Here is a 14,065-nt window from a genome sequence, read left to right as displayed (position 1 = left end):
CTCCTACACCATACACTTGCAACATCTGCCACATTGCCCCCCTATCCACCCTGTCATACGCCTTTTCCAAATCCATAAATGCCACAAAGACCTCTTTAGCCTTATCTAAATACTGTTCACTTATATGTTTCACTGTAAACACCTGGTCCACACACCCCCTACCTTTCCTAAAGCCTCCTTGTTCATCTGCTATCCTATTCTCCGTCTTACTCTTAATTCTTTCAATTATAACTCTACCATACACTTTACCAGGTACACTCAACAGACTTATCCCCCTATAATTTTTGCACTCTCTTTTATCCCCTTTGCCTTTATACAAAGGAACTATGCATGCTCTCTGCCAATCCCTAGGTACCTTACCCTCTTCCATACATTTATTAAATAATTGCACCAACCACTCCAAAACTATATCCCCACCTGCTTTTAACATTTCTATCTTTATCCCATCAATCCCGGCTGCCTTACCCCCTTTCATTTTACCTACTGCCTCACGAACTTCCCCCACACTCACAACTGGCTCTTCCTCACTCCTACAAGATGTTATTCCTCCTTGCCCTATACACGAAATCACAGCTTCCCTATCTTCATCAACATTTAACAATTCCTCAAAGTATTCCCTCCATCTTCCCAATACCTCTAACTCTCCATTTAATAACTCTCCTCTCCTATTTTTAACTGACAAATCCATTTGTTCTTTAGGCTTCCTTAACTTGTTAATCTCACTCCAAAACTTTTTCTTATTTTCAACAAAATTTGTTGATAACAGCTCACCCACTCTCTCATTTGCTCTCTTTTTACATTGCTTCACCACTCTCTTAACCTCTCTCTTTTTCTCCATATACTCTTCCCTCCTTGCATCACTTCTACTTTGTAAAAACTTCTCATATGCTAACTTTTTCTCCCTTACTACTCTCTTTACATCATCATTCCACCAATCGCTCCTCTTCCCTCCTGCACCCACTTTCCTGTAACCACAAACTTCTGCTGAACACTCTAACACTACATTTTTAAACCTACCCCATTCCTCTTCGACCCCATTGCCTATGCTCTCATTAGCCCATCTATCCTCCAATAGCTGTTTATATCTTACCCTAACTGCCTCCTCTTTTAGTTTATAAACCTTCACCTCTCTCTTCCCTGATGCTTCTATTCTCCTTGTATCCCATCTACCTTTTACTCTCAGTGTAGCTACAACTAGAAAGTGATCTGATATATCTGTGGCCCCTCGATAAACATGTACATCCTGAAGTCTACTCAACAGTCTTTTATCTACTAATACATAATCCAACAAACTACTGTCATTTCGCCCTACATCATATCGTGTATACTTATTTATCCTCTTTTTCTTAAAATATGTATTACCTATAACTAAACCCCTTTCTATACAAAGTTCAATCAAAGGGCTCCCATTATCATTTACACCTGGCACCCCAAACTTACCTACCACACCCTCTCTAAAAGTTTCTCCTACTTTAGCATTCAGGTCCCCTACCACAATTACTCTCTCACTTGGTTCAAAGGCTCCTATACATTCACTTAACATCTCCCAAAATCTCTCTCTCTCCTCTGCATTCCTCTCTTCTCCAGGTGCATACACGCTTATTATGACCCACTTCTCGCATCCAACCTTTACTTTAATCCACATAATTCTCGAATTTACACATTCATATTCTCTTTTCTCCTTCCATAACTGATCATTTAACATTACTGCTACCCCTTCCTTTGCTCTAACTCTCTCAGATACTCCAGATTTAATCCCATTTATTTCCCCCCACTGAAACTCTCCTACCCCCTTCAGCTTTGTTTCGCTTAGAGCCAGGACATCCAACTTCTTTTCATTCATAACATCAGCAATCATCTGTTTCTTGTCATCCGCACTACATCCACGCACATTTAAACAACCCAGTTTTATAAAGTTTTTCTTCTTCTCTTTTTTAGTAAATGTATACAGGAGAAGGGGTTACTAGCCCATTGCTCCCGGCATTTTAGTCGCCTCATACGACACGCATGGCTTACGGAGGAAAGATTCTTTTCCACTTCCCCATGGACAATAGAAGAAATAAAAAAGAACAAGAGCTATTTAGAATAAGGAGAAAACCTAGATGTATGTATATATATATATGCATGTGCGTGTCTGTGAAGTGTGACCAAAGTGTAAGTAGGAGTAGCAAGATATCCCTGTTATCTAGCGTGTTTATGAGACAGAAAAAGAAAACCAGCAATCCTACCATCATGCAAAACAGTTACAGGTTTTTGTTTCACAGTCATCTGGCAGGACGGTAGTACTTCCCTGGGTGGTTGCCAATATATATATGTATATATATATATATATATATATACATATATATACATATATATACATATATATACATATATATACATATATATATATATATATATATATATATATAAATATATATATATATATATATATATATATACATGTATATATATATATATACATATATATATATATATACAGTGGACCCCCGGTTAACGAACTTTTTTCATTCCAGTAGTATGTTCAGGTGCCAGTACTGACTGAATTTTTTCCCATAAGGAATATTGTGAAGTAGATTAGTCCATTTCAGACCCCCAAACATACACGTACAAACGCACTTACATAAATACACTTACATAATTGGTCGCATTTGGAGGTGATCGTTAAGCGGGGGTCCTATATATATATATATATATATATATATATATATATATATATATATATATATATATATACATATATATATATATATATATATATATATATATATATATAGATATATATATATATATATATATATATATATATATATTTACATATTATATATATATATATATTTATTTTCAACAAGTCGGTCGTCTCCCACCGAGGCAGGGTGACCCAAAAAAGAAAGAAAATCCCCAAAAAGAAAATACTTTCATCATCATTCAACACTTTCACCAAACTCACACATTATCACTGCTTTTGCAGAGGTGCTCAGAATACAACAGTTTAGAAGCATATATGTATAAAGATACACAACATATCCCTCCAAACTGCCAATATCCCAAACCACTCCTTTAAAGTGCAGGCATTGTACTTCCCATTTCCAGAACTCAAGTCCGACTATATGAAAATAACCGGTTTCCCTGAATCCCTTCACTAAATATTACCCTGCTCACACTCCAACAGATCGTCAGGTCCCAAGTATCATTCGTCTCCATTCACTCCTATCTAACACGCTCATGCACGCTTGCTGGAAGTCCAAGCCCCTCGCCCACAAAACTTCCTTTACCCCCTCTTTCCAACCCTTTCGAGGACGACCCCTACCCCTCTTTCCTTCCCCTATAGATTTATATGCTTTCCATGTCATTCTACTTTGATCCATTCTCTCTAAATGACCAAACCACCTCAACAACCCCTCTTCTGCCCTCTGACTAATGCTTTTATTAACTCCACACCTTCTCCTAATTTCCACACTCCGAATTTTCTGCATAATATTTACACCACACATTGCCCTTAGACAGGACATCTCCACTGCCTCCAACCGTCTCCTCGCTGCTGCATTTACCACCCAAGCTTCACATCCATATAAGAGTGTTGGTACTACTATACTTTCATACATTCCCTTCTTTGCCTCCATAGATAAGGTTTTTTGACTCCACATATACCTCAACGCACCACTCACCTTTTTTCCCTCATCAATTCTATGATTAACCTCATCCTTCATAAATCCATCCGCCGACACGTCAACTCCCAAGTATCTGAAAACATTCACTTCATCCATACTCCTCCTCCCCAATTTGATATCCAATTTTTCTTTATCTAAATCATTTGATACCCTCATCACCTTACTCTTTTCTATGTTCACTTTCAACTTTCTACCTTTACACACATTCTCAAACTCATCCACTAACCTTTGCAATTTTTCTTTAGAATCTCCCATAAGCACAGTATCATCAGCAAAAAGTAACTGTGTCAATTCCCATTTTGAATTTGATTCCCCATAATTTAATCCCACCCCTCTCCCGAACACCCTAGCATTTACTTCTTTTACAACCCCATCTATAAATATATTAAACAACCATGGTGACATTACACATCCCTGTCTAAGACCTACTTTTACCGGGAAGTATTCTCCCTCTCTTCTACACACCCTAACCTGAGCCTCACTATCCTCATAAAAGCTCTTTACAGCATTTAGTAACTTACCACCTATTCCATAAACTTGCAACATCTGCCACATTGCTCCTCTATCCACTCTATCATATGCCTTTTCTAAATCCATAAATGGAATAAAAACTTCCCTACCTTTATCTAAATACTGTTCACATATATGCTTCAATGTAAACACTTGATCTACACATCCCCTACCCACTCTGAAGCCTCCTTGCTCATCCGCAATTCTACATTCTGTCTTACCTCTAATTCTTTCAATTATAACCCTACTGTATACTTTTCCTGGTATACTCAGTAAACTTATTCCTCTATAATTTTTACAATCTCTTTTGTCCCCTTTCCCTTTATATAAAGGGACTATACATGCTCTCCGCCAATCCCTAGGTACCTTCCCCTCTTTCATACATTTATTTAACAAAAGTACCAACCACTCCAACACTATATCCCCCCCTGCTTTTAACATTTCTGTCATGATCCCATATATATATATATCTATATATATATATTTCTTTATATATATATATATTTATGTATATATATATATATATTTATATATATATATATCTATTTATATATATATATATATATGTATATATATATATATGTATGTATATATATATATGTATATATATATATGTATATATATATGTATATATATATATGTATATATATATATATGTATATGTATATATGTATATATATATATATATATGTATATATATATATATGTATATATATATATATGTATATATATATATATATATATGTATATGTGTATATATATATATATATATATATATATATATATATATATATATATATATATAGTGTGTGTGTGTGTGTGTGTGTGCATATATAATATATATAAATATATATATATAGAATATATACAGTGGTCCCTCAATAATCGTCCGGCCTGAAAGTCGTCCATTTCGGAAATAGTCCTGTTTTTTCGTCAAAATATTGGCTCGCAAATGGTCTGGTAACTCGCTAATAGTCCTAATAGTCCTTCGTCCCAGACGCGTACTCACGCTCTGAGCCGCCTCGGCCTTTCCTTCCCAGCCAGTGTGCCATTGTTTATTAGTGACGGTCCCCTCACATGCTCATATGAAATATTTCATAATATTCCATTGATTTTAGTGCTTGCAAGTGCTAAATAAGCTACCATGGCTTCAAATAAAGCTTCTAGTGCCAGCCCTTTGGTAAAGAATGTGAGAAACACAATTTATGAAAAAGTTTGTAGAAAAATACAAAGATGGTGGTGGTAGAGTGGAAGCAGTTGTGATAGTGGTTGATGAACATAAGTAAAGAGGATCACTGCAGCAGGCCTGTTGGCCCATGCTCGGCAGGTCCTTTACAATTCATCCCACAAACGAAACATTTTCCCAACCCAGTCCTCAATGCTGCCCAAGAAATAAGCTCTGATAACTCTATCCACTTATTTGCAAGTCCCAAATGAGTGGATAGAGTTATCAGAGCTTATTTCTTGGGTAGCATTGAGGACTGGGTTGGGAAAATGTTTTGTTAGTGGGATGAATTGTAAAGGACCTGCCGAGCATGGGCCAACAGGCCTGCTGCAGTGATCCTCCTTTCTTATGTTCTTGTGTTCATCAACCACTATCACAACTGCTTCCACTCTACCACCACCATCTTTGTACTTTTCTACAAACTTTTTCATAAATTATGTGTTTCTCACATTCTTTACCAAAGGGCTGGCACTACAAGCTTTCTTTGGTGGTAGTGATGGTGGTAGAAGGTAGTAGTGATGGTGGTAGAGGGTTCCTTCTTTAGCGATTCAGCGATTCTACCAACTTCTCCAATGTTGTTGGAGTTATATAGGGCTACAAAAACCACTGCCGCCTCAGCTGCTGCTTCACCAACATTATGGACGGCTTACATTCAGTGGCCCTTATATACCCAACAACAACACAACACCTCTCGTGACATACGTAATGACTTATTTTATTCATTCTAGAGTATATTCCATGTTTCTATGTTATTAATATTGTTTATTATGTCATATTAGTTGAATTGTGAAGATAAATAAGCCACAGAGTTGATATTAGTGTCATATTCAACAATAAACTTGCCATCCCTCCTTCACACAAACAAATAGCCAATGAGAACATAACAATGGAAGAACACTGCAGGTCTACTGGCCCATACAAGGCAGGTCCTTATCAAAATGACCTCCACCCAAAGCTACCCAAGAATTTACTCCCGTACTCAATGACACAAATCAAACTCAGCTCCTCCAACTCGTATATTTGTCCAATCTCTTCTTAAAGCTCCCCAAGGTCCTAGCCTCGATCACCCTACTGGTAAGTGTGATGTTAAATAAGAACTTAAGACAGTAGGAGCACTGGAACAGGCCTGCTGGCCCATACTAGGCCGGTCCTTCACAAATCCAACCCACTAACAGAACAAATGCTACCTCCCTGTCTTCCATTCATCAACAACAGCCTTCAATAAAGGTAACTGTCATGTTGAATGTTCATTCTTTTGTGCATGTAAATCTATCATTTAGGTAAAAAAAAAAAAATTGTTGTTGATACTTCTGGGTGTCTGGAACGAATTAATTGGATTTACATTATTTCTTATGGGGAAAATTGATTCGAAAATCGTCCATTTCGATAATAGTCCCACTTCCAGGAACGGATTATGGACGATTATTGAGGGACCACTGTATATTATTTTATATATATGTAGGTAGTAGGTTGGAAGACAGCAACCACCCAGCGAGGTACTACCGTCCTGCCAAGTGAGTGCAAAACGAAAGCCTGTAATTGTTTTACATGATGTAGGATTGCTGGTGTCCATTTTTCTGTCTCATGAACATGCAAGGTTTCAGGTACATCTCACTACTTCTACTTACACTTAGGTCACACTACACATACATGTACATGTACAAGCATATATATAAACACCCCCCCTGGGTTTTCTTCTATTTTCTTACTAGTTCTCGTTCTTGTTTATTTCCTCTTATCTCCATGGGGAAGTGGAACAGAATTCTTCCTCCGTAAGCTATGCGTGTTGTAAGAGGCGACTAAAATGCCAGGAGCAAGGGGCTAGTAACCCCTTCTGTATAAATTACTAAATTTATAAAGAGAAACTTCCGTTTTTCTTTTTGGGCCACCCTGCCTCGGTGGGATACGGCCGGTTTGTTGAAAAAAAAAAATATAGTATACATATATGTATATATATATATATCTATCTATCTCCTAGGTAGTAGTTTGGTTGACAACTACCACCGAAGAAGGTACTATCATCCTACCAAGTGAGTGTGTAATGGAAACCTGTATTTGTTTTACATGATAGTAGGATTGCTGGTGTCTTTTTTTCGGTTTCATAAACATGCAAGATTTCAGATACGTCTTGCTATTTCTACTTACACTTAGGTCACACTACACATGCATGTACAAGCATATATATACACACTCCTCTGGGTTTTCTTCTATATTCTTGCTAGTTTTTGTTCTTGTAATTTTTCTCTTATCTCCATGGGGAAGTGGAACAGAATTCTTCCTCTGAGCCATGCATGTCGTAAGGGGCGACTAAAATGCTGAAACTAAGGGGCTGGTAACCCCTTCTCCAGTATACATTACTAATTTTATAAAGAGAAACTTTCATTTTTCTTTTTTTTGGGTCACCCTGCCTCAGTGGGATATGGCCGATTTGTCAAAAAAAATATACACATTATTATTTTTTTTATTAACACATCAGCCCTCTCTCACCAAAGCAGGGTGGCCCAAAAAGGAAAAAATTTCATCATCATTCACTCCATCACTGTCCTGCCAGTCACCCCTCCTTCAGAGTGCATGCACTGTATTTCCCATCTCCAGGACTCAAGTCCCATCTGCCAGTTTTCCTGACTCCCTTCATAAATGTTAAAATACCTTGCTCACACTCCAACAGCACGTCAGGTCCTAAAAACCATTTGTCTCTATTCGCTCCTATCTAACACGCTCATGCATGCTTGCCCCCTCCCTCCAACCTTTCCTAGGCCGACTCCTACCCCGCCTTCCCTCCACTACGGATTTATGCACTCTAAGTCATTCTATTTTGTTCCATCCATATATAATCCATATGTATAATGGAAGGAAGGGGTAAGGGAGGTTTTGTGGGCGAGGGCCTTCAACGTCCAGCAGGCATGCATTAGCGTGTTCGATAGGAGTGAATGGAGATGAATGGTATTTGGGACCTGACGATCTGTTGGAGTGGGAGCAGGGTGATATTTAGTGAAGGGATTCAGGGAAACCGGTTATTTTTATATAGCCGGATTTGAGTCCTGGGAATGGGATGTACAATGCCTGCACTCTAAAGGAGGGGTTCGGGATATTGGCAGTTTGGTGGGATATGTTGTGTATCTTTATACGTATATGCTTCTAATCTGTTGTGTTCTGAGCACCTCTGCAAAACAGTGATTATGTGTGAGTGAGGTGAAAATGTTGAATGATGATGAAAGTATTTTCTTTTTGGGGATTTTCTTTCTTTTTGGGTCACCCTGCCTCGGAAGGAGACAGCCGACTTCTTGTTAAAAAAAAAAAAAATCCTAGGTAATTGGTTGGTAGACAGCAACCACTCAAGAAGGTATTACAATCCTACCAAGTGAGTGTGAAACAGAAAAATGGAAACCTGTAATTGTTTTACATGATGGTAAGATTTCTTCTTTTTTCTTAATAGTTCTTGTTCTTTATTTCCTCTTGTCTCCATGGGAAGCGGAACAGAATTCTTTCTCAGTAAGCCATGTGTGCCGTAAGAGGTGACTAAAATGCTGGGAGCAAGGGGCTAGTAACCCCCTTTCCTGTATACATTACTAAATTTAAAAGGAGAAATTTTCGTTGTTCTTTTTAGGTCACCCTGCCTTGGTTGGATACGGCCATTTTGTTGGAAGAAAAAGTATACCTATATATATATATATATATATATATATATATATATATATATATATATATATATATATATAATATATATATATATATATATATATATATATATATATATATATATATATATATATATATATATATATATATATATATATATATATATATATATATATATATATATATATATATATATATATATATATATATATATATATATATATATATATATATATATATATATATATATATATTATATACACACATACATTCACCATAACACTCACCACCTCCACCACCATACCACACCACCACTACACCCACAGTCATACACCCATCACCATACAACCACCATCCCAAATCATGATCAACACTAGCACATTACTTAACACCAATAACCACACCACCATCACACTCACCACCACCACCAACCACATGCTGCCACTGTTGTTCCTCTTCTGTATGCCCACTCACCCACTCTTACGTATAATGAACACTATCGTCTAATGTGTATGTAATACGTACATATGCACGAAAGCACACGTACTTATGTACATAAATTAAGAAACTGGAGAAAGTACTGAAGTATGCAACAAGGCTTGTTCCTATGTTACAGTGCCTGAGCAATGAGAAAAGGCTAACAGAATTAAATCTAATGACATTGGAGGACAAAGGAACTGGTTGAGGTAGGGGGAATAGTATATAGGGATTGGCAAGGAGCATGTATGATTCTTTGTATAAGGGGGAAAGAAGAATAAAATTCTGTGTAAAAATTATAGGGAAATAAGCCTGTTGCTTATACCCAGTAAAGTGTACATTAGAGTTATTATTGAAAGAATTAAGAGTAAGGCAGAGAGTAGGATTGCAGAGGAATAAGGACATTTTAGTTAATATAGGATATATGTTACAGAGCAAGTATTTACAATGAAGCATGTAAATGAACAATTTTTAGACATAGGTACAAAACTTTTTGTTGAATTTATGGATTTACAAAAGGCATATGATAGAGTGGATAGGGAAGTAATGTGGCAGAAGTTTGAAATAGGTAGTAGGCTACTAAAAGCAGTAAAGAATTATGTGGATAGTTAGGCTTATGTGAAAGTATGTAGGAAAGGGGTAATTATTTTCCATCAAAGGTAGCTCTTAGACAGGGATACGTGATGTCTACAATGGTTCCTTAACATACTTATAGATGGGGGTGTGAAAAAAGTGAACACTAGGGTGTTGGGTAGAGGTGGGGGATTAAAAGATAATGAATCTAAAGCTCTAAAGCACAGTGAGAGTTGTCACAGTTACTTTCTGCAGATGACAATTTTTTGGGGGGAGATTCTAAAGAAAATCTACAAAGGAAAGAATGTAAATGATGAAAATTAAAAGTAAATATAAGAAAGACCAAGGAAATGATGTCCTTTAGCAATTTAGAAAGGATGAAGCAGAAGAGGATGAGAAAGACGTATATAAATCCAGGGTGGTGGGAAGGAAGAGTTGGAGGGAGGGGTGAAAGGATGTTCTAAGTGATGAAGGCCTGAACATCCAGCAGGTGTGATGCTTGTGCTGTGGTTAATGTAAAGACATTTTTTGCCACCCATATACGGCCAGTGTGTTGAAAGAAAGAATATACATCTGTCCTGGCACAGGCCTTTATCCTATAAGGACCCACTCAGAGGTTTATTATATTATCTTGGAGACTTAATATTTTCTCTGATGGATTCCTGGCAGTGCAAAGCCACTGAATGATTGTATAGTAAATCTGTAATATAAAATTAGACTCTTTTGCTGCTGGTATTCTGTACTGATTGCACACACAAATGCTTGACTCCTACAAGTTTGCTAATATTCCTATATGCAGTATTAATATAGCAAGTATTTGTGGAATTTTGTTTAAATTAGGTAGGAAACAATTCCTAACAAATTTCGTTTCCCCAAAAGCCAACTCAAATTGAGGGTAGGACTATGTGAAAAAAAACAAAAACAAAAAAAAAAAAACATGACTTTTATAAAAAAAGAAGTATACCCCTTGACTCATAGATCAGGTAGACTTCTGGCCAATAATATATGGTAATAGCAAGAAAACCGTATTATGAAGCATCCTTTTGCAACTGGACAACTGATTTAGGAACTTCAGGCATTAATGATTAATATATAACACATCTTCCAATGAAGGGGTTGCTCATTAAAGGTTGCTTCTGGTGAAAAAAAAAAGTGCATGGTGTGTGGTTCATGGGAACCCCCCTCCAGCAGTCTACAGAAATGGCAGCAAGCTATAACTACACAATATTATTTTAATAAAATATACGTTTTTTTTTTTTCAGCTATACACAAGTAAATACAGTATCACTAAATCCTAAGAACACTAATCTCACATCTCGCATGTCTTAGTGGTTTCTTAGCAACCCAAAACATTGAAGATATAGTAACAACGAGGGTTTACCTATGGGAGTGAGGACAGGCTCTGCAGAGAGGACCACTCCCTGAGAAACCTTCACCTCGGAAGGCTGGATGAGCGTCGTGCCCTCCACGATCTGGATGATCTGGACCTCCTGTAGACGGCGGCCAGAGGCGGGGCTCCGGCCGGCCGAGGGGGAGGGGCCACCTGGGCCGCTACTGCTGCTGCTTGCCCCGCCCGCCTCTGCTGTCATTACCCAACAACAACCATCACCATTCAGCACCACTCACCATCACCACTTGCACCACCACCTCTACCTAGTCACTGCCTTCATAATAATTTACTTGACAGGTGTTCATGATTTAAGATGAGACTGCATAAGGAAAAAATATTGCCGTTACAGACACTACCATGCAAGAACTTCCTGTCAAACTCAGAGGTTTTAGGATTCTGTCTGTTATATAGAAAAAAAGCATATTTTAACCATTAGAGAGAAGCTATGAAGGATGTGTTGAGGCACTCTAGTTTATGAAATAAGAATGATGAAATTATGTATTAAGAAGGCAGTGATAAAAAAGATTAACTTTAACTGAGCTACATGTGGAGGAAGGGTGCTAGTGGTGAAATGTGGGTGGAATATTTTCTTTAAAAAAAAAAAAGAAAAAAAAAAGAAAAAAAAAAAGAGTGCATAGTGCAAGCTTTAGAACCCCCATTGTGAAGAGGCTAAATACACACTTTAACCCCTGCCATGCAGCAAGCCAAGGGTATGATCATGTTTTTAGAGCTAAGTGCATTACTTACAGCAGCTTATGGAGGTGGTCAGTTCATAGTGCCAAATTTCAATGCATTATATGTATATTTAAGTGGTTTCTATATTTTTAATGGAAGTATGACAATGTGATATTAAAATGAGCATCCTCAGTAGCTTGGAGAGCTCTAGAATTTCAGGGTATGTGTTGCAGCCCACTGGGCAGAACTGCTCCTGCTATTCTCTGTGCAGGCCTCATCACACTGCTTCCCTAATGAACTCAAAACTAACACATCCCCACCCCTTCTTTATGACAGAGTGCTATCCCCATGCAATAATGGATCACATATGATATGAAAAGGACAGACTTCAGCTACTGCACTAACACAAGTGAAGAATTAATATTTTCTGGCTTGCAAGATACTGATTACTAGAATCTTACTTCTAAGCAGAGCAATTAAACCCATTACCAACTGCACCCAATTTGATGACAGCTATAAGAAAGATTCACTTCTAAATTGAAGAAGGGGAAAAAAAAAATTGCCAAAAACAAAACCACAATGGAGCTGGTGGCAGTAAAATCACATCCTCACTTACCTGTTTTCTTTGCAAGTGTGTCTGGCGATACTGGAGGCTGAGCTGTTGCTGTGCTTGAGGAAGTAGACAATGGATCATCAGATTTGCTAATCTGCTCTGCAGATTTGGATGTACCTTGAATTTTACCATCAGTAGCATCATTTGTGTTTTCTGTTGATTCTCCACCATCATCCACACCATCATCAACACTGAAAACAATGCTCATTATTTTACAAATTATCTAACTAGATACAATATTTTGTTATTAAATGACTGATCTTTGCTTTAGTTACATTATTTTCTTTTTAACCTTTAACCCTTTGACTGTCACAATCCCAAATCCTGAAGTCTCTCCTGGTGTTGAAGAATTTTCACACACGCGCACGCGCGCGCACACACACACACACACAAAAAGTTAAGATTAATTTTCTGATTGTTTTAAGCCCCCCCCCCCCCCCCCCAAAAAAAAAAAAAAAAATTGTGATCAGTACTTACCCAGATATAGAGGCATAAAACTGGCAAAAAAAAAAATGAACTGCATATGGCAACAGCAGCGAATGCCGCTCACCCAGTAAACTTCGGTTTACTTGCATTTGAAGATTTCTTGTTTTTTTTTCACTATTTTATTTTTCACATAATTTATGTGGCCTGTGAGACCAAAGTATAGTGCAATGTTCATATATACATTCGTTGAATGTGACACAATTATAGAAAAACACTAGTATCATCATAATGTTTACAAAATTTGTTTACAGAAATATAAAATTTTTTTTATTACTGTTGTTCTATAATATATATATACAGTAAGGCCCTGCTTTACGGCGTTTCGCCTTACGGCGTTCCGCTAATACGGTGATGTCAAATTATGACCAAAATTTGCTATACTGCAAGCTGTCTTTTAAATACGGCGCCCCCCACCCGGTTTGTTTACATTTTCCGTGACCACATCTATTATGTCAGGAAACTTTCCAAAATTTCAAGTGTTTTAAAGTTACTGCATATTTTATATGTATACTCTGATAATTATACTTGTGTGTACCTGTACCTAAAGATACACACTGTGCTGGTGTGCAGGTACACATTAAAATCGCTAAGTCTCTCTCTACTCATCTGTATAGCCCTTGTGGCTTAGCGCTTCTTTTTATTATAATAATCTCTCTACTCATGACGCCAATACTACGTAATAATAATCACTCTTGGGCACACTAAATGTCTTATTTTACATCAATATAGGTATTTTCATTAATCCATCTATGATATTTTACTCAAAATTATATATGAAACCCATAACATAGCATATAAACATGATA

General features: G+C 37.2%; 1 protein-coding gene across 4 annotated transcripts in view; it reads right to left on the bottom strand.

The window, feature by feature from the left end:
• Nucleotides 1-14,065, bottom strand: part of LOC128694634 (rho guanine nucleotide exchange factor 11) — a 542,499-nt gene that overhangs the window by 57,004 nt on the left and 471,430 nt on the right. For 2 of the 4 annotated variants that reach the window (XM_070095944.1, XM_070095947.1), the window contains 2 exons: nucleotides 12,777-12,964; nucleotides 11,477-11,677 (listed from right to left, as the gene is read on the bottom strand). In XM_070095944.1, coding sequence (XP_069952045.1) covers nucleotides 11,477-11,677; nucleotides 12,777-12,964 — 389 coding nt within the window. The remainder of the gene's footprint in view (nucleotides 1-11,476; nucleotides 11,678-12,776; nucleotides 12,965-14,065) is intronic. The other 2 variants (XM_070095945.1, XM_070095946.1) reach the window with 2 other exon arrangements.

Source organism: Cherax quadricarinatus, chromosome 51 (assembly GCF_038502225.1).
Source record: "Cherax quadricarinatus isolate ZL_2023a chromosome 51, ASM3850222v1, whole genome shotgun sequence".
Lineage (NCBI taxonomy): Eukaryota > Metazoa > Arthropoda > Malacostraca > Decapoda > Parastacidae > Cherax > Cherax quadricarinatus.
Note: the sequence above shows the minus strand (reverse complement) of the source record. Positions and strands in the feature narration are given on the sequence as shown.